This window comes from Enhydra lutris, unplaced genomic scaffold, assembly GCF_002288905.1.
Source record: "Enhydra lutris kenyoni isolate GAN:26980312 unplaced genomic scaffold, ASM228890v2 scaffoldscaffold68, whole genome shotgun sequence".
Classification (NCBI taxonomy): Eukaryota; Metazoa; Chordata; class Mammalia; order Carnivora; family Mustelidae; genus Enhydra; species Enhydra lutris.
The window spans coordinates 7,003,797-7,025,382 of NW_019154152.1; the positions used below are offsets into that span (position 1 = coordinate 7,003,797).

General features: G+C 40.5%; 1 protein-coding gene and 1 pseudogene across 1 annotated transcript in view; one reads left to right on the forward strand and one right to left on the reverse strand.

The window, feature by feature from the left end:
- LOC111159269 (NLR family pyrin domain containing 14) overlaps positions 1-21,586 on the reverse strand; it is a 30,907-nt gene that overhangs the window by 2,965 nt on the left and 6,356 nt on the right. The window contains exons 4-9 of the mRNA XM_022521690.1: positions 17,958-18,128; positions 15,080-15,247; positions 12,822-12,992; positions 12,290-12,460; positions 9,822-9,992; positions 7,433-7,603 (exon numbers count right to left, since the gene is read on the reverse strand). Coding sequence (XP_022377398.1) covers positions 7,433-7,603; positions 9,822-9,992; positions 12,290-12,460; positions 12,822-12,992; positions 15,080-15,247; positions 17,958-18,128 — 1,023 coding nt within the window. The remainder of the gene's footprint in view (positions 1-7,432; positions 7,604-9,821; positions 9,993-12,289; positions 12,461-12,821; positions 12,993-15,079; positions 15,248-17,957; positions 18,129-21,586) is intronic.
- On the forward strand, positions 11,575-11,730 carry LOC111159453 (annotated as a pseudogene).

A 21,586-nucleotide genomic window follows, 5' to 3' on the forward strand; every position in this document is an offset into this window, starting at 1 on the left:
ACGTAGGCAGAGAGGCAGGCAGAGAGAGAGGAGGAAGCAGACTCCCCACAGAGCAGAGAGCCCGATGCGGGGCTCGATCCCAGGACCCTGAGATCATGACCCGAGCCGAAGGCAGAGGCTTTAACCCACTGAGCCACCCAGGCGCCCCCGGAATTAGCAATCTTAATTAACTCATACAATACAGCAACCAACAACTCTTCATATTAAGTGCGTTATGGTACACGTCTAAAAAATGGACTATATTTTTTAGGGTTGTGAAGCAAATAAATTTTAAAGAACTGTAATCATGCAAAATATGTTCTTAGACCACAATCCTAGAGATTAAATATAAAAAGATGACAAGAAACCCCTTTCGTGTTTGAAAATTAAGGAATACACTTTAAAATAACCAATGGATTGAAGAAAAAAGATCATGAGGGAAGTTAAATATTTTAGACTCAAAAATAACAAATGCTACATTTAATATTAATTACAGGATGGAGTTAATGCAATGATTTGAAGGAAAAGTCATACCCTTGTGTTGGAAAAGGAGGAAATATTTATGAGCAAAGCATCCAGCTCAAGAATTTAAGAACAGTAAAATAGGGATGCTTGGGTGGCTCAGTTGGTTAAGCATCTTTGGCTAGGGTCACAGTCCCAGGGTCCTAAGATCAAGTCCTACACCTGGTTCCTTGCTCAGCAGAGAGCCTGCTTCTTCCTCTGCCTGCCATTTCCCCTGCTTGTGCTCTCCAGGGCGCACATGCATGCATGTACACTCTCTGATAAATAAGTAAAAAAAATTTTTTTAAAGGTAAAATAAGCTCAAAAGGAGAAATAAGATAAAATAATTAAGGAAAAAATATACACATAGAGAAGATCAATGTTGTATTCTTTGAAAAGTAAAATGAGAAAAAGCTGAAACTGTCAATATCAGGAAAAGAGATATCAGCAGATGTCTAAATCACTGGAGATGATCAGAAGTTGAGCAGACAATAAAATATCAGACACTTGCCAAGAGATTTAAAAATTTAGCCGAAATGGATAAAATCATAGGAATAATTTTACCAAAAATTACTCAGTAAGAGGAAACTTACATAAATGTGTGATCATTTTAAAAATTGAATCACAAGTCAAATCTCCACAGATCATATAGCTTTACCAGAAATTTCTACAAAGTTCAAGGAAGAAATAATTCTAATCTTACTCAAACCCTCCTAAGAAAAACAAAGAAGGATCACTCCCAAACTCATTTTTTGAAAATACTGTAATCTGAATAACAAAACTTGATGGGAACTGCATAAGAAAATTATAACTTAATCTCCATTATAAACAAAGATGTTAAAATAATCCTCTATCAACAAAATGAAGTGCACGAAGTATATGAGATACCATGACCAAGTTGGTTTTGAGCCTCCCACCCCCAATCTAATATATATAATAAAAATCAGTGTGATTTACCACAGTTGACACATTTCATAAATCTCAACATGTATTCATAATTTAGAAAGAAAATAAAAAATTCTTAGCAAACTAAAAATAGGAACCTTCTTAAATTAATAAAAGAGGGGCACCTGGGTGGCTCAGTGGGTTAAGCCTCTGCCTTCGGCTCAGGTCATGATCTCAGGGTCCTGGGATCGAGTCCCGCATCGGGCTCTCTGCTCAGCGGAGAACCTGCTTCCTCCTCTATCTCTCTCTCTGCCTGCCTCTCTGCCTACTTGTGATCTCTCTCTGTGAAATAAATAAATAAAATCTTTAAAAAAAATTAATAAAAGAGAAGCATTGAAATTTTGCTTTTGACAAATTTTGCTTTTGACACTGAAAATAACACAGGGAAGCCCAGTATCTCCAGACATTCTATCACATGTCTTACAAGATACTAAGGCAGTAAGAAGAAAAAAGGAAAAGAATAGAAAAGGGGGGGAAAAAAAAACCCCAAAACCCTGTTATTCTCAAAAGAGAGGACTCTACCTAGAAGATCCAAACAAATACGAATAAGCAATTATAATTAACTGCAGGATGTGATAAGCTACTGGATATGAAATTAATATACAAAAACCCAACTGTGTTTCTATCTATAAGGAATAAATAAAATGAAAAAATAACAAAAATACCCATTTCTGGGGAACCTGGGTGGCTCAGTGGGTTAAGCATCTGCCTTTGCCTCAGGTCATAATCCCAGGGTCCTGGGATGGAGCCCTGCATAGGGCTCCTTGCTCAGTGGGGAGATTGCTTCTCCCTCTGCCTCTGCCTGCCACTCCTCCTGTTTGTGCTCTCTGTCAAATAATTAAATCGTTAAAAAAAAATACCCTTTTCCAAATACTATTGCAATATAACAAGTACTTAGAAATAAAGTTAAACAGCAAAATAGAGGGCCACTACAGGAAAAATTACTAAGCTTTATTGATATAGCTAAGTAAATAAGGATCTATCATAATTGATAGGTTCAATGCAATTCCAATCAAAATGCCACCTTTATGTGTAGGCGTGGATACATGGGGAGGCTCACGTGCACGTGTGTGTAACTTGGTAAGCCAATATTTAAAATTTTGTTTGGAAATGCGAAGGGAGAACCCAGCAACAGACCCATGCACCAATGTACTGATTTATAACAAAGGTGGCCCTGCCAAACAGTGAGGAAAGAAAGAGAGTCATTAAATTTTGCCAGAAAAGATGTATCCACATAGAAAAAATATTAAACTGGACTGACCTCCAACCATATTTTAAAATCTCAAATGCTGGGGTGCCTGGGTGGCTCAGTGGGTTAGGCCTCTGCCTTCGGCTCAGGTCATGATCTCGGGGTCCTGGGATCGAGCCCCACATCGGGCTCTCTGCTCCACAAGCAAGGAGCCTGCTTCTCCATCTCTCTCTGCCTGCCTCTCTGCCTACTGATCTCTATCAAATAAATAAATAAAATCTTAAAAAAAAAAAAACTCAAATGCTTCATAAGTTGCCTTTTACATTTAGAAAATAGAAGAAGGTCTTCAGAGTCCTGAATCCAAATTTAGAATTTCCCAGTGTTGGGAAAAATGTCCTGAACAATTACAAAAAGCACTAACAATAAAAGAATAAACTGATGTTAACAATTAAGTTCTTCAGTTCCATAAAAGACACCATACAGTGTGGAAAGAAAAGCCCAAGTTATTGTCACATATGTAAGCGACAAGGGCTCATAACCAGAATATACTGGAGGAAAAAAAAAAAAAACCCTACAAATCAGTAAGGCCAAAAATGGCTCACCAAATAGAAGAATGAACAAAACATGTGGAAAAGGAACTTGACAAAAGAGGAAATACAAATGGCTTTTAAGCATCTGAAAAAGTATCAAACCTCTAACCAGACACATATTGAAACCAAAGATGCTAAAACACACACCTAATTCCCTAAACTTTAAAAATAAAATCAGACAAAATGGCAAGAACAGAGAACAGGAACTATATCACACACCACCAAAGGCAGAATAAATTAGTACAGTCTTTTTGATAATATCTGATAAATTTAAAGATCTTTTCCCCATTATGTAATAAATCTATCCCTATTTACCCTAGATAAATATATACATATGTGCCTCAGAATTCATTACTGAAATATTCATCAACAGCACTGGTCAAAAAATAAATGAAAACAATACAAAAGCCCACCTATAATAGAATGGTTATTACATAGTTTGTGGTACAGTCATTCACTGGAATACTTTACTGTGATAAAAATGAACTACAACTACATGAAACAACTGGATGACAAACTCATAACAATGAGCAAAAAAAAAAAAAAAAAAAAAAAGGTAACACAAAAGAATATAGAGTAGGATTCCCTGTATATAAAATGCAAAACCTGGCAAAATTCAACAATATATTGCTTAGGGCTATATACACTTGCAATCACTGTACGGATAAATAAATGATGGCCACAAACATCAGGATAATGTTTACTTCTTGGGGAGGAAGGAAGAAGCAATTTATAAGGGAGGAGTAGGGGAATTTACTTTCCTAGGCGAATTCAGTTTATTGACCTGGGTGAGGTTATGCACATGATTTTTTTTTAAACAGTTTTATTTGCTTGTTTGTATGTATTTTATATTTCATAGTGAAAATGTTTAAAATGTGAACTTGGCAGATCTTTATTTTTTTCTGTGTATAAACATTTTTTAAAGTTTTTATTTAAATTTCAGTTAACATACAGTGTAGTATTTGTTTCAGGTGTAGAATTTAGTGATTCATCACTTGCATACAACACCTAGTGCTCATCACAAGTGCCTTCCTAATACCCATCACCCATCTAGCCCACCTCCCTCCATCATTCCTTGGTTTGTTCTCTATCATTAAGGGTTGTTTTATATTTGCCTTTTTCTTTTTTTTTAATCTCACAATCCATCAATTGGACTACTAGGTATTTACTCGAAGGACACCAAAATACTGATTCAAAGGGATATATGCGCCTTGGTGTTTATGGCAGCATTATCAACAACAGTGAAATTATGGAAAGAGCCCAAGTGCCATCAACTGAAGAATGGGTAATGAAGATGTGATACACATATATACATAAACACACACACCCCTCCCCCCACAGAATATTATTTAGCCATTTGCAACAATGTGAATGGAGCTAGAGAGTAATATGCTAAGGGAAATAAGTCAGTCAAAGACAGAAAAATACCATAGGATTTCACTCATGTGGAATTTAAGAAACAAAACAGATGAACATAGGGCAGATCTTTAGGGGATGACTGGAGAAAAAGCCAAGTTATAGGCAATGGGATGGGACACACTGATTTCACGACTGTGGGGAAGGGCAGTGACACCAATACCCAGGGAAGGAACATCTCAGAACCTGAAGGTGCAGGGAGTAGGAAGAACAATTAATGACTTCCTTTCCTTCTCTGGACCCAACACTACTGCCTGGCAAAATGATGTGGTCTGCTTAAGTAGCAGCTGCAGCTGGCAACCTGACCCACCGCCAAGTTTGTCCACATGCTATGAAAATAGAAAATCTCAAGTGGACATGGCAGGTCCTAACTATTCTGCTCTGTCTGATGTCATCGCTGGCAGCCCCCAGGCCTGGACCCCTGTCACAGGGGTACAAACAGAATCAGTACAACCTTGTTTCAGTCTGACTGGTACAAATTCATAAGCTTCACCTGATGCCAGTACAGCTCTGAGTTATGCCATGTATGGCTAACAAGCCATCTGTAACTACTTAGTGACACTGCCTACCTACCTGACATAACCAAACCACTGTAATGGTGACCCAAATCAATAGAAGAACAGATTCCACACTGGAGTGAGCTGTGTTTCTTCAGGTTATATGTTTGTTTTATGTGAAGATATGGACCACTGAATTCTCCTTTTTGGGGATGGGACTGGTTTGGGCCAATTTTTGCCCCCCCCCTTTATTACAATGATATCAAGATCAGCAGGTCAACCCAAACCTCCTTTTCATAGATAACAAGGCCAATTGGTACTCTCTGGGTCTCATTCAGTTGGCTGAGTCCAGGATGCTGACGGTATAGCTGAAATCAACACTGCAATTTGACCTCATCCTATGCTTGGAGTGCTAATGATAGTGGCCCTAATCAAACTGTGTAGGAGACAAATTAATCAGATTTGGCCCCAGCTTCTCTTGGTCAGATTAATTGAGAGTGGCCAGTGGAATGGCATATCCATGTGAAAACTAACCAAGACTGTACTGTGCAGAAAAAGGAGAGATGAATATTTCAGGGAGTCTTTTGCAAGACCCTGACAACTCTTCATATAGGTCATTTCTAGAGTGTGTGTGCTGTGAGCAGCATTGAGGGATGAGGTAATGTCTCCCTCCAGGACAAAGAGCAGGCTTCCTTAGTGCCTGCTATAAAATGATGGGTCTCCCAAGTTCCATGTTTCTCTCCTAGGATGCAACCCACTACCATGTGCAGGTGTCCATCCATGCTGTCCACATCCACCCAGTGGGATTTGGGTGACAGAGGAAATGGACACAGAAACACTAGTGCTTATGCTGCCATGCAAGGAGTAATAAAGTCCTCAGTCTCTGATGGGATTCTGTGTTTCCTGCCAGTATCCAGGAAATATGGATAGGCTGGTTTACTAGGTTTATAAGCAGGATAAAATTAAATTCCAGACCCAGGGGCACCTGGGAGGCTCAGTGGGTTAAAGCCTCTGCTTTCAGCTCAGGTCATGATGCCAGGATCCTGGGATGGAGCACTGCATCGGGCTCTCTGCTCAGCAGGGAGCCTGCATCCTCCTCTTTTTCTGCCTGTCTTTCTGCCTACTTGTGGTCTCTGTCTGTCAAATAAATAAATAAAATCTTAAAAAAAATAAAAATAAATTCCAGACCCAACAGTTACAGTATCATTATTGTTGAGATAAAAATATATAAACAGTCAATGGACACATAGGTAAAGTAAAGCAGCATTTTCTTGTAAGAGTCAGGGAGACATAGAATATTTGGGTTTCCCACATATGGAGCAAAATTCTTGACCCAGAGATCAATAAATCACACTATTTAAGTAAAAATATACTAGACAATATCCATTCAAGATTTAAAAAACATCTAAACAATATATGATTAAACATAAAAAGTACTCAAAACATAGGATAAGGTTTTATTAGACCACAGGCTCCTTAAGAGCATAAATAGTGGGGTGCTAGGTGACTCAGTTAAGTATTGAACTCTTGATTTCAGCTCAGGTCATGATTTTAGGGTTGTGAGCTCAAGCCCTGTGTCAGGCTCAATGCCTGCAGTCTGCTTGGGATTCTCCCCCACTTCTCCCTCTCACTCACATCTGCCCCTCTCCTGCTCATGCTCTCCCTCTAAGATAAATAAAAATCTTAAAAACAAAACAAACAAACAAACCAGCAAAGATAGCATTTCTCCAGATTAAAAACAATGAGCAAATTATTTTTTTTTTTTTTTGAGAAAGAGTGCACGTGTGAGAGATCTAGCACAAGCTGGGGTGGGAGGTGAGGGCGAGGGAGGGGAAGAGAGAGAGATAGAGAGAATCTTAAGCAGGCTCACGCATACACCCTGAGTGGAGCCTTATGTGGGCTTGGTTGCAAGACCCTGAGATCATGACCTGAGCAGAAATCAAGAGTCGGGTTGTTAAGCAACTGAGCTACCCAGGTACCCCCAAATCTTCACTTTAATTAGAAAATTCAAAGAGAGATGGAATATCTGAAGAATGATAGAACATGGAAGACCTTAAAGCAGGTACCATTTACTTAATACATACTAATACATACTCTGTCTAGGGCACTAAGGAGGACACAATGAATTGTGAAATATGGCTTCAATACTAACAGCACATAATACACAGTGATCCACATATTTGAAATTCAGATTCTCATTTCTGAGAGTAACTTACCTTCTGTCCCATTTATCATCCTTTCTCATGTACTAAATTTCTTCTAGCCATGCAGGCCACCAAATAGGTATCATTTTCCTAATGGAAAACTGAACTTACCCAAGCCTCTCAATATTGCAGTTTGGATGCCTCAAAGCCTCAGACAGAACTTTTACTCCATCATCCTGCAGTTCATTGTGTCCAAGGTCCAGGCTCCGCAGGTGTGTGTTGTTCAGAATAGCAGAAGCCAGATCCAGACAACACGTACTAGTAAGAACACAGCCCAACAATCTGCAAGAAATACAAAAGAGGTGAGACTGTCAGTTGTGAAGCTTAATTAAATTATTCCTAGGAGAGAAGCTGAGGTATCTAAGCCTTTTTCCTGACCCTTTTCTCCCCACAATCCAGGACACACAGAGGAATATCTAACATTACCAGCAGAAACACATGGGATTTCTTAATGAGCTGAAAACAAAACAGTGGGTAAAGCTGCTTTCTCCCACAAATAAGTTATACCCACCAAGTTTCCAAATAAAGGGTATAAACACTTTTTTTCTCTCAAAACAAACAAACAAAATAGATAGAAGTTTACCCAAGGAACCCACAGATCTCTGTGCTTTTAGTTTCTAATATATTTTTGAAATAAAAATACTTTCCAAGAATCTATCTTAAAGTGCTGTTTTCCAAGAAGCAGCAGACTACATAGAAGTTATTTCTTTCAACCCTCTGTAGGGCATTCAAGAGCATGCAGAATCTGCCCTCAAGTGTTCACTTTCCATATTTCATCCCCATCCTACTCATCAAGCATACTCATCTATTTTTTTTTTTCTTCCAAATCTGCCACACCTATCTTCAGGTCCCTGCTCTCTTCCTACCTTCTGCCAAGGGTATCTGCACACCACAAAATCCTGTTCATCTTTCAAGGCTAAGGTAATTCAGTAGCCTCTGTCCCACTCCTTGCTCCTTGAGACTTTTGTCTTACAAGAATATGTGGAATACGTTGTAACTGGCTTTGTCTTTATTTCCTTGCCATCAGCATTTTATGAGTTACTGGAGGGCAAGTGCATCACCTTAGTAATAACTTTTAATGCCCTCAGAATATAGCTTATATTTGTTGGAAATTTTAGTTGAGCGAATTGGCATGGTCTGCATAGAGGCTATGAAGGTAGCTAAGAGAGCACGAATTTGTCTATGTGCTTACAGTGTTAAAGAGAGAAAGTAGACTACGCAAACATCTTGTGTGTATAGGTCACTTAGAAATTGTGGCTAAAATAAAGGTAGTGGATTTAACAATAATTTCCATGAAGTAAAATTTTGTCTTCCAGTTGAATAATAATCAAGGAAGCTTCAGAGAATCACATTGTGTATGTTTTCCTAAAGAAAGTAAAGGTACTTATTGGACCCAAGAGTTCAATCACCTTGGTGTTTACCAATGTAACAATCAACTGTTAAACTCTTGTGGAAATTTGATTACCCTGAGTCTAGTCTAGTCAAATGATCTAGAGTTTATAGTTGTAAAAAAACAATGCTGGAGATTAAACCCTTAATAACTCACCCAGGTGACTAGTCCTATGGGAGGCCCTGGTGGGAAAGTGAGCTGAGATCACTAAGTGACACCTCTATGTTGCTTCACTCTAGCCACAATATTTACAAAATGAAATATTAAATACTAAATATAGTGCATCCATTATTCAATAAGATATTGAATGTATATAGGATATATTCAATATCCAATAAGATAACAGCATATAAGTACTTAAATATTTCTGAAATACTATCCTATGAAAAGGAAACCTCCAAGTCTTATCTATACAGTAATAACAATTACATATACACATACCACACATGTAAATACCCACCCACAGAATAAGAGAACATAGTAATAAAAACAGTTGCTTAATGAGTGGCTTGTTGAACATTTTTAGAAATTCCCTTCCTAGTGGGCACCTGGGTGGCTCAGTCCATTAAGCATCCAACTCTTGATTTTGGCTCAGGTTACCATCTCAGGGTTTTGAGATCAAGCCCCATGTATGGCTCTGCGTGTGGCATGGAGTCTGCTTGAGATTCTTTACCTCTGCCTCTGTCCCAGCCTCCCCACTCATGCAACATACTCTTTCCAAAAAGAAAAAAAATTCCCTTCCTGTTTTTTTAAAAGTTGACCTAGTTTTAAACCTGAAAGAAAAACTAGTAGGGCACAGTTTCTGCCTCATGGATGTAAGGTAGAGGACACACAGTAGACTCACTGGGGTACAACCAAAAAAATATATAAAATGGCTGTTCAGTCTGTTGTCTCTGGTCCTCCTTCCCTGAGGGAGGTTGAATTACTGTATTAACTGTTTAAGAAAAATCTGATGAACATACTTCCCCGGCTTGTCTCAAGCAGGGTGAGAGAGAAGGAATCAGCTGTTTATTCTTTTCTCTGACACACACTCAGCTCATCCCTTCTTTCCTCATCTCCCCTACCCTCACAGTAGTCAAAGCACCCAAAGAAAGGTCACAAAAGACCTACTCCAGCTCCTGAAGGTGGCAGCTTGGATGCCGAAAGGCATCACACAGAAGCTTTACTCCATCATCCTGTAGCCAGTTTGACCCCAGATCCAGGTGTGTCAGGCTCCTGTTGCACAGGAGAGCGGATGAGAGATGTTCACCACTAAGCGAAGTGAAGTGGCAACGCCTCAGCCTGTAGGAAGGACAGTGTGAGTGAAGATGGAATCACTGCTACTGCCCAGAGGTTCTTATCTTTGGGAAGATTTCATGCTCTGGTACCTTATATCTATTTGCCAACACTCATCTCATCAAATATCCTCCGCCCTTGTTTTTCAGAATGTTTCTTACTATAAATGAAATGTTGGCCTCTTTACACTGGGCACAAATATAGGGCCCAACTGCAGAAGTAGCTACATGGAGCAGAAGAGCAGGCATTTGGAACAGAATGGGAGTAATCACAGAAAAGTATTTTTGTACATAATAAAAGTGGCATTTCCAATCAGTAGGGAAAAGATCTATTATACCATAAATAATTTGGGAAGGCAGACCTGACATATGGGATAAGCCTTATAACGAATTAGGAATAATTTAACATTTCAAAAATTAAACCATAAAGTGTGTGACAGTATTTTTTTTTTTAAAAAAAGATATTTCCAATTATGATAAAACAGAGAGGTCATGAGGAGGATTTTGACTTCACAAAAATTTTAAACTTCTGTATTCTAAAAATGACCATAAGAAAGTTAGGAATGCTGTAATATGCTAGGTAAATTATTTGCAACATATAAAAAATAATGGCTATAAGGTCTATGTGCTTATTAATAACCATATTATATAACATACATAACAGAAAACATCTAGAGGAAAATTAAATCCATGAAGAGATAATTCCTAGAATATTAAAGGCCAAAAACATCTGAAAAGATGCTCAACATCAAATTATTTTTAGTTATCTTCAATTATCTAAATAATATTGGTAAGGGGCTCCTGGGTGGCTCAGTCAGTTAAGTATCTGCCATCCACTCAGATAATGGTCCTGGGGTCATCCCCACATCGGGCTCCTTGCTCAGCAGAGAGTCTGCTTCTCCTCCCTCCACCTGCCGCTTCCCCTGGCTTGTGTACTCCAAGAAATAAAATCTTTAAAGAAAATAATATTGATAAAAAAAAAAGTAGATACCCAGTGAAGATCTTAAAATGTAGGCCTCTAGACTGCTGAGGAAATATGAATAATCTGGAGAAAATTTAACCATATCTAACAAAATAAGAATTTTGGCTCATCAGTTCCATGTCTAAAATTGTCTAAGAGCCATGATGAAAGTAATCACACTGTGATCCAGCCATACCATGGGATGCTGCATTTCTCTTTAATGGTGCTCATATTAGACCTCTGTTCTAAGCCCAGAAAATGGAGCTGGACAGGCAGACTTTAGTCTTGAATCCATCATCTTCTTGTGAGCATTAGGCAAGCTACATAATCTTTCTAAGCCTCCTATTTCCTACTGTCCAGTAAGGCACTTAGAACTCAGGTGGCCAATTTGACACCATCAGGTACTTTTGTATAGATTAAACCAGTTTAGCACAGGACCCAGCGCAGAGGAAGGACAGAATACACGGCAGTTATTAACACCATCATCCTTGTCGTCGTATCATTACGGATAACAGATGGGAAAAAGCAAGGGACAGAGTATGTTCATAACATTCTCCCTTTTAAAATATATTTCAGCTTTTTCCTCCTTTTTGCTACCATCCTGGTGTGTGGTTGACTATTCCTCGCCATGTCTTCTCACAAGACGTTCAGAATCAAGCGATTCCTGGCCAAGAAACAAAAGCAGAATCGTCCCATTCCCCAGTGGATTCAGATGAAAACTGGTAATAAAATCAGGTACAACTCCAAGAGGCGTCACTGGAGAAGAACCAAGCTGGGTCTGTAAGGCATCACACTTCATGAGATGGCATACATATTGAAGCTGCATGAAGCTTACATGTTCCTTTTTTCCCCCAACATGTTCCTATCCTATCACTCTGTAACGTCCCTCCTACCTGGCCAATAGACATGTTTTATCAGGGAAATGATTTTTCTCTGTTACTATGCCTTTACCTCACTAAGTTGGTTCAGAAATAAATGTGAGACCTTTCAGTTGAACTGCTATTGTGTTCTGATTTGTGAAGTACTGAATTCCTCCTCTGTCAGGTTTCACATAGCACTGTCCAATAGAATTTTCTGCAGTGATAGAAATGTCCCATGACAACCAAGTGGCTAGGGGGCGCCTGGGTGGCTCGGTCAGTGAAGTGTCTGCCTTCCATTTAGGGCATGATATTGGCATCCTGGGATTGGAGCTCTGCATCAGGCTTCCCGCTCAGTGGGGAGTCTGTCCCTTGCCCTCTGCCCCTCCCCCGCTTGTGTTTTATAATAAATAAAATCTTTTAAAAAAATAAAATATATTTCAGAATGTAATATACACGGAAGGATGAACACTAGTAGACTCTTACACAAGGCTCTGGAGATTGCACTGTGGGTTTTTCAAAGCATCAGTCACAAATTTTATTCCATCATCTCCCAAGATGTTGTCCGCCAAGCACAAATGTGTCAACATTTTGTTGTTGATGACAGCCAAAGAAAGATCCTCACAACCAGCTACTGTGAGACCACAGCTTTCTAGGCTGAAGGAGAAACACAGGAAGGGAGCAGTCAAATCACAAAGTTCCTGTTTCTCCTCTCCTTTGCAGGGACACTAGTTGGTACTTACACCCCCTATACCTCTACCATAGAATCAAAATGCCACTACAGCTATGTACAGAGAAGAAAAGGAGGAAAACAGTAAAAATAAGCACTCATGAAGAAAAGCAGCATTTAAAACCCAAACAGAAGAGGAAGCAAAGACAGCCTTCATGTAGAGTTCATCCAGGCTTGACAAATGAGCCAAGTGGTGTCAAGGCCCATGCAGTTTGCCCTATCAGCTCTTCACTAAGCCACACCAGGACCGCACAAAGGACCCCAGGAAAACAAATCAGCAAAACTCACGACAGTCTCTCTAGGTGACACTTGGGATGTCCTAAGGCCTCACACAACAGCTTGATCCCATCATCCAATAGGTGATTGGTCGACAAATTCAGAAATCTCAGGCTCTGGCTTCTGAGGAGAGCCTTAGAGATATTTAGACAGCAAACTGTAGTTAGGTCACAGGATTCCAAGCTGGAAAACACGCGCAGAAGAGCAGAGGACCCTCCTCAGAGAAGAGCTATGACCACCACTCACCAGCTAGAGGGTGTTGTCTCCCAGGCTTTGTGACCCATTCTGAAGACCAGCTTCCCTCCATGGAGTGAGTTCTTTAACTAGGACATGGCTCTGATAACCAGGAAGGGGAGGGGTAGGAGGCTTGTCTCTTCTATCCCCACCTCCCCTATTCCCTATGAAAATATGTATTTATTATTTGAGAGTGAGCAAAAGCATGCATATGGGGGAGGGAAAAGAGAAAAATCCTTAAGACCCCCTGCTGAAGGGCTTGATCCTACCACCCTGAGATCATGACCTGAGGAAAATCAATAGTCGAATACTTAACTGACCAAGCCACCCAGGTGCCCCCCTAAAAAATATTTTTAAATGATAATCTTTTTTTAAACTAGGAGACATTTCCTCCAACTACATACAACATGGAGGGTGGACTGAAGGGCATTGTGTCCTACCACTCTGACTTCTGAAACAAATGGGCAGAAGTCAGGAGCACAAGCTGTGATTCCCACAGTAACAGCCCACTTACTTATTCATGGGAGTCAGTTCATATTTTATGAGGAACCCAGTCCTTGAGAGTAAAAACAAGAAGTGAATCAGAAATAATACAGTTTCAAAAATAAAGTAGGGAGGGGCGCCTAGGTGGCTCAGTTGTTAAGCATCTGCCTTCAGCTCAGGTCATGATCCCAGCGTCCTGGGATCCAGCCGGCATCCCGCTCCATGCTTAGCAGGAAGCCTGCTTCTCCCTCTCCTGCTGTGTCCCTCTCTGTCAAATAAATAAATATAATCTTTAAAAAAAAAATGAGGGGAGCAGAAGAAGAAAGGAAGAAGTGCATGTAGAGCCCACACTTTTTTAGAGACTCCTATATTTAGAGACCGCTTGTCCTGGGAGAAGGCAGGGCCTGATACCAGCTCTTAGTAAGAGGAGGCAGGGGGCAGCAGGTTCCAGGAACTTGGAGTTGCTCTAGTTACTTCTTTGAATCAAGCACTTTATCAACTCAGTTCCTCAGGAATTGGTTCTCAAAATAAGGGTGTACATAGGTAGGAAAGAGAAGCTCCCTCCTCAGTCCCGAATTAGACCTCAGTGGATGACTTAGGATACAGCCTAAGGCTGAAAACCCCAACTTGCCCTGAAAAAGTGTTACGGACTGAACTGTGTTCCCCAAAATTCATGTTGAAGGCTGAACTCCCAATGTGACTGTATTTGGAGACAAGGCCTTTAAAGAGATAATTAAGGTTAAATGAGGTCATAAGTGGGGACTCCTGATTCAACAGGACTGGTGTCCTTATAAGAGAGGCACCAGGAATGGGCACACACACACAAAAGGCACGTGAAGGCACTGAGAAAGGGGCTATCTACAAGCCTAAGAGAGAAGTTTCACCAGAAATGCATCCTGTCTGCACCCTGATCTTCAACTTCCAGGCTCCAAACCGAGGAATAAATTTCTGTTTAAGCCACCCAGTCGGTGGTATTTGGTTGTAGCAGCCCCAATAGAGTGATAAAAAGGGGCGGGGGGAGGGCAGGGGAAACACCTGGGTGGCTCAGTTGGTTAAGTGCATGCCTTCGTCTTGGGTCATGATCCCGGGGTCCTGGGATCCCATGGGGCTTCCTGCTCCACAGGGAGCCTGCTTCTGCCTCTGCCTCCCTTTCTGTCTCGCATGAATTAAAAAAAAAAAAAAAAAAAAAAAAAAGACTGAGTCTGCTTATCACTGCCCCCACCCCTTACCATTAGTGCATTCTTTCCTGAAAGCATTCAAAGATGCAATGAATACACATATGGCTGCACTTAAATATGAAAAATTTTAAATCCTTATAAATTCTAGGTTTTTTAAATTTAGGAAATGGAGAGATGGAACTGTACAATGGGGGGGGGGGTCTTCAGTAGGGGGAGGGGACCAGTTAAAAGTCCAATCAGGAGAAAATCACCCTGAATCTACTGATTTCTGCTATTCGATATTGTGAAAATAAATTGAAGCTGGCCTGATGAACAGCAAATGTCTATTTGGATGGATAAAAGTCTCAGTTACAACAAAAATAACTCATGACTTACCTCAGATTCTGTAGTTTACACTCTGGGTGTTTCAAGGCTTCGCATAATGACTTTACTCCATTGTCCCCTATATCACTCCCTTTCAGGTCAAGATGGATCAGATTCTGGTTGTCAGTCAAAGAATTTGCAATATCCTGACAACCACCAGGGAAAGAAAGAAATCTCAACCTTCAGAGGAAAAATATGCAGGAGGAATTACAAAATTATCTCTGTCCTATTTACAGCATTCCCTTGATCTTCAAATCCAACTCTTTGATATCTAAATAGTCCTGTCATTTCTTATCTTACTTGGAGTTTCTTTTATTTCACAGGTAGTTATAAATCAGTTTCAGGAGGTTGCTTAGTAAAACAGCTGGGTTACAACTTAGATGTCCATTACATCCTGACAACTGATACTCTCAACTTATTTTGACCTTGGAGAAAAAGAAGGTAGTAACATCAGGAAAAGCAGAAGGGGAGTTTCTGAACTCAATTTCAATAGAAACTACTGGAATAATGGGGGATATTCCAAATATTTCAATTACAGCATTAGTTCACAATATTTATTTATTTTAAAGATTTTATTTATTTATCTGACAGATGGAGATCACAAGTAGGCAGAGAGAGAGGAGAAAGCAGGCTCCCCACTGAGCAGAGAGCCGATGCGGGGCTCGATCCCAGGACCCTGAGACCATGACCTGAGCCGAAGGCAGAGGCTTTAACCCACTGAGCCACCCAGTCACCCCAGTGCACAATATTTAATCCTTTAAATAACCCAAGGTGAGTTCATAGTTAATATCAAGTGTTTGATGTGCATCATTAGCAAAACATATTATTGCAAAATATGCTGTCATCTCATGGATTCTGTTAGATGTACAGAGATAGCCCAAAGCTAAATTAAATATGCCCATCTTTCTTCCTAGTTATCTGCTACTCAGGCACTGTTAGCTATATCTGATTCTTCTTTAAGTGCCTCTGCTAGCCCCCAATGCCTGGCATGTTCACACTGCTAACTGTTCAAAACATCCCTTTGTAATATCACCTCACCTCTCCTCCCTTTTGCTTACCACCTACCCCTCACCCTTACTCTCCTTCAGCCCAGGCATAAGAAAACAAAACTTTCACCTATGTACAGCACTAGCCATCATCATCTGATAATAATGCCTAATGTACTTACTAAATGCAAACTGCAAATACAATTTCATGTGTTAAGGAAAAGGGACTTGAGAAAGGAAGGCCACTCTATGGTGGGAAAGACTAAGCTGCCTTCATGGTGTCCTCCCCCATGGAGCCCTCACATACTAGAAGAGGAATCCATTTAGCCCAAAAGAAGGCAATAGCTCTTGTTAGGGGCTTAGACTGGTGACATTCATGGAAAGGGAAATGTAGGGGAGATGTCTGGGGGCAAAGGAAGAGGATTTCCTGGAACCCCTTAATCAGGACTTCTGCACAGTCACCTACCATATCTACGTGCAAAACCAGGCCAAATCTGATTACCTGGAACCTAAGGACAATCTCACTAAAAACATGGAGGTTCCAAGGAAAATACTTAGGGGGAATCCTGCCCCCACCCCAAAGAAGAACATCAATCTCCAGCGCTAATCATTTGTTCAACACTCAGTACATATTCCTGAGCACCGATTACACACATGTTACGAGCACTAATGAGTACAGGAGTAAGTAGGATCAGTTCCAGCTCCCAGTACAGTCAGTGGACAAGGGGAAAGATGTGTAAACCAGCCCATGTAACTAAGTGATAGGGTCTGTAGAATCAAATTAAGACGTAATAACGACTGAAATAGCAAATGTTGGCAAGGATGAGGAGCAGCAGGGACTTTCCTATACTGCTGGTAAACCTGAAAAATAGTACAACCACTCTCAAGAGCTAGTTGGCAATTTCCCAACAAGTTAACACCCATCTGTTCTAGCAATTCCATTCCAAAATATTAGCCCAAGAGATGAAAACCTGTGTCACACAGAAAAAAATGTGTCCGAAGATAGTCCTAGCAGCCTTATTCATAATGGCGCCAAACTGGAAACGGCCCAGGGGTCTATTCAAAAGAGAATGCAGGAGTCGGTCTATCATACAATGGCATGCGTATCAATAATGAACTACTGAAGCATGCAACTACCTACATGGGTAATTTTTTTTAAGTATCATGTTGAGCAAAAGAATACTGACACAACAAGTACATACTGACCATATGAAACAATCTCAATCATTTACAGGAACAGAACAAGCTAACCTATAGCAATAAAAGGTTAGAAAGGGGTTGCTCCTGAGACTGGATAGGGTAAGAAAACGGAACAGAAGTGGGTAGAAGGAAATTTCAGGTGATATGTTTCCTATCTTATTTTGAATACTGGTCACTAGGTGTACACAATCATCAAAAAAAAAAAAAAAACCCAAAAAACAAAATAAAACAAAACAAAAACGAGACACATCTGTGTATTTTATTAAAAGTAAACTACTCAATAGAACTCACCTTTGAAATTGCTGTTGAACTGCCTAGAATGCCTTATCTCTTTGTTGTTCTTCATCTAGGAAATTCCTTATCAAGCCTCAAAACCCACATGTCGAATAGCTCCAGAACTCACCTTTGAAATTGCTGTTGAACAGCCTAGAATGCCTTATCTTTTTGTTGTTCTTCATCTAGGAAATTCCTTATCAAGCCTCAAAACCCACATGTCGACAGCTGCTACACTCCATGCAATCTTTCCCAGAAGAAGCTAGTTATGCCCCCACATCCCCAGAGGTTTCCACTGTGGTGTTCTTAGAGTATTTTACACAGTGGAGTTTAAGTATTTATCACTGGATCTACCTAATAAGTAGCAGCAGGAGGTGGGACAAAGAAAGAAGTTGAAATAACTCCACTAAGTGTTCTCATGCCGAACTTACAATAGTTTTTGTAGTTTACAGTTTGGATGCCTCAGTTCTTGATAGAAAGTCTTCATGGCTAATTCACCGAGGTTGCTATGACACAGTTCCAGTTCTCTCAAGTGCTCATTTGTACGAAGCACAGAACAGAGATCTTGCCAGCAATGAGTAATGTGACCACCATCCCTTTGCCTAAACAATCAAGAAAAAAAAAACAAGACAGGTGTAGCTCTTTTAGCCCATGCAAATCTCAGAAGATGGTATCAGGTGGAAGTAAGCTATTCTGGAAATGGCAAGTGCACCACTGCCAGCCTGGCATGGGCACAGTCCCCCCAACAGTCTTCCTCTTGGCACTCCAGGAGGCTTTGTTTGCTCAAAAACTCCCTCACCCCTTCAACACACAAAGTTACACTAGAGAGACTTTGTTTTGGAGGACGAGACTTAGGAAGGACGACAGAGGTCTTCAAATATCCAAAAAGCCAGTATTTAGAAGAAAAATAATCTAAGACCCACAAAGAGTGAGTATAGTAGTGGGTAGAGATCTAGACACAGGGGTGGAGGTTAAGAACCACAGGTTACGGGGCACCTGGGTGGATCAGTGAGTTGGGCTGCTGCCTTCGGCTCAGGTCATGATCTCAGGGTCCTGGGATTGAGTCCCGCATAGGGCTCTCTGCTCGGCGGGGAGCCTGCTTCCCTCTCTCTCTCTCTCTGCCTGCCTCTCTGCCTACTTGTGATCTGTCTCTGTCAAATAAATAAATAAAATCTTAAAAAAAAAAAAAGAACCACAGGTTACGAGCTGCAGTTCTCCAGTGTACTAGACACCTGACTTTAGGTAAATCACATCAGTGCTATGAACTTTGAGCTTTCTTCATCTGTGAAATGGGAATTCCATCTCCCTTCATGGGATTGTGAGGATCTAATAGTCAAGTTAGGCGCACACACAAAAGCACTCTGTAGATTTGTAAGTATTAGGCATACTTTCAATAAGCTCGTTATAAACAAAGGTTAATAAAGAACAAAACAGGATAGCCTTATAAGCGTAAGCTCTGGAACAAAACAGTCCTGAGCCCCAACTCTGCCATTCGCTAACATGGGTGATTCTGGCAGTGCTACTAACTTATGTATGTCTCCACTGCTGCTCCTTGAACAATGAAGATAATGGTATCGATTTCTTAGGATTACTGTGAAGATTCAGTAGGACAATCTATAGAAAACGCTTGGCAAATGTTTTCCACTGTAAAGGCTTACAACTGATAGCTGCCCTTATTCATATTAAAATATATAAAAATCTAGCATGTTGCTTTACACAAACAGCTGCTGTAGGAGAGGGAAGAAGTATCTTTTTCCTTGTGTCCTCCTAGCTTCTGGAGGGGCCCTGTAAATTGGACTGACAAAGGACAGATTAATAAGAGAACAGCATCCCAGTTATATTAGCATGTGCACTGTGGATACACGTGGGTGAAATTAGTGAGGAGTGACTTAAAGGGGTAGGTAGAATTTGGAGTTTATATAGCTAATTTAGCAGGAAAAAGGCAGGGGGAGAAAAGTCACTTGTGGAAAAACAAATGACTTGTTGGAAAGATAAATGTACCCTAAAGAAAACAGATAAGACATGATAGTTTATGACAGTGTCTGTCTGGTTATGGGGTCAACTTCTGTCTCTAAGAAGAAAGCAGAGAAATTGCTTCCAGGGAGGGGATTTAAGACAGTTGAGTTCTTTTTGGAGGCTCTGCTTCTAGGCAGGTGAGGTGTTTCAGGAACTCATATGCCTTCAGCTCAAAATACTTATGGGGATGCCTGAGTGGCTCAGTTGGTTATGTCACTGCCTTTGGCTCCGGTCATGATCCCAGGGTCTGGGATCAAGTCCCACATCAGGCTCCTTGCTCAGTGGGGAGCCTGCTTCTCTCTCTGCCTCTGTCTGCCACTCTGCCTGCTTGTGCTCTCTCTCTCTCTCTCTCTCTCTGACAAATAAATAAACTCTTAAAAAAACACTTCTTATGGAAAAGTGGCATATTTAGGGGTGGCATATCCTGATCTCCATCACTACTCAGTAAATACTGACTCTCCCATATCTTACTTACCTTGGATTGAATAACATTGCAGAGTGCTGTCTCTACATCACCTGAGGTCTTAAATTTGATAAAACTAGGCAATAAATCATTCAAACATTTAAGTGCTTACTATGTAGAAATGCCATAGGATATAATGGTGAACAGGAGAGATGCTGTTAAATTTACAACATTGTTATATTATAGAAGACACTGACCCACCTGTAATGTGCCTCTTAAAGGACTGGGCTCTCAGACTTAATTTAGCAACAATGCCAGCTCTAATATTAGGTAACACTAGGACACAGGTGAGGGGAAGGCAGCATGAGGACTAGCAATATAATGGCCAGAATGCCTTCCTAATATTATTAGGCATAAAATACATTCTAATGCACTGGGTCCAAATCACAGCTCTGATCAGAACCACTAAGTCAGAATTGAGAAAACAGATGAGATTATTTACAATACCCCAAGGACAGTAAAGATCACGGCATCCCAGCCTACAATTCTACTCCCACAGCAGAAGAGAAATATGTAGGTCCTTATAAGAGACATGGTTCTGCAACTGTATGTAATGGTGGTGAGGCAACGTGGGTCAAGTTGGAAAACCAAGGACTTAACAATCAGTTTGACCTCAGTCAAGTTGATATCTTCTTGGTACCTCAGGGTTTTTACTAGTAAAATGGAAATAACAGCATCTTCCTGGGATTGTTGAGAGATGCATTGAGTTGAGACTCAGAAGACTGTTGGGCATGTGTCAAGCAGATGCTAGCTACTGACTGATGTGTGCTTGAATCAATAATGGTACACTTACTTTCTAGGTGAACTACTGTGAATCGCAGTTTTGTAATCCCAAAAATAGAGATATGCTTTTGACCAGCATCAAATTGGATAATTGGTTAAATATCCCATGTGCTATATAACTATATGTCACATAGTAAGCCCTCAATTTCAGTTAAATCTAGAGCTAATCCCATAATTCAATTCTTCCCTTAGACATAGACGGATAGAGTCAGAAAAGGAACTCATGGAAGGGAAGAAGATAAAATAGGCTTCAAATACTAATGATTCATTTATTCTTTCAAAATATTCATTCAGCTCCTACTATTTCTTATCCAAATCAGACTCTCCTGTTAGGTGTTAAAGGACTGAGACCTTTCATGAACTACAAAGCAAAGGATGACCTCTGTCTAGGCAATGGGGAAGGTGAGCTAGGTTGGTAGCTTACAGAGGAACAGAGCCCAGACAGATGCCCTGTGTCAACTAGCTTCAGCAAGAAATTCCTGGTCTCTAGTACTTCTGGAGCGCATTCTTTTAAAAGTTAAATATATGTTCCACAGTGGATCCAACTTTGTGCTAGGTCACATGTGTCCCTGAGGACTAAAGATTATTTCTAGTTGTTAAGGAGGTTGCCAGGTAATTGCTGTCAGCCACGCCACTTTTTTGAGATTGCCCTCAGGCCAAGACAGTCATTTCAGGCAAGTTTTTGTCCTTTTCCCACCAGTAGCCACAACTGGTTGATAGGGGTTTTGGTGTTTGGCCTCCTTGCCTCAAGGTGGGGCAACTCTGAAGGTAATCCTGGCTCTGCGACCTCAGCTAAAC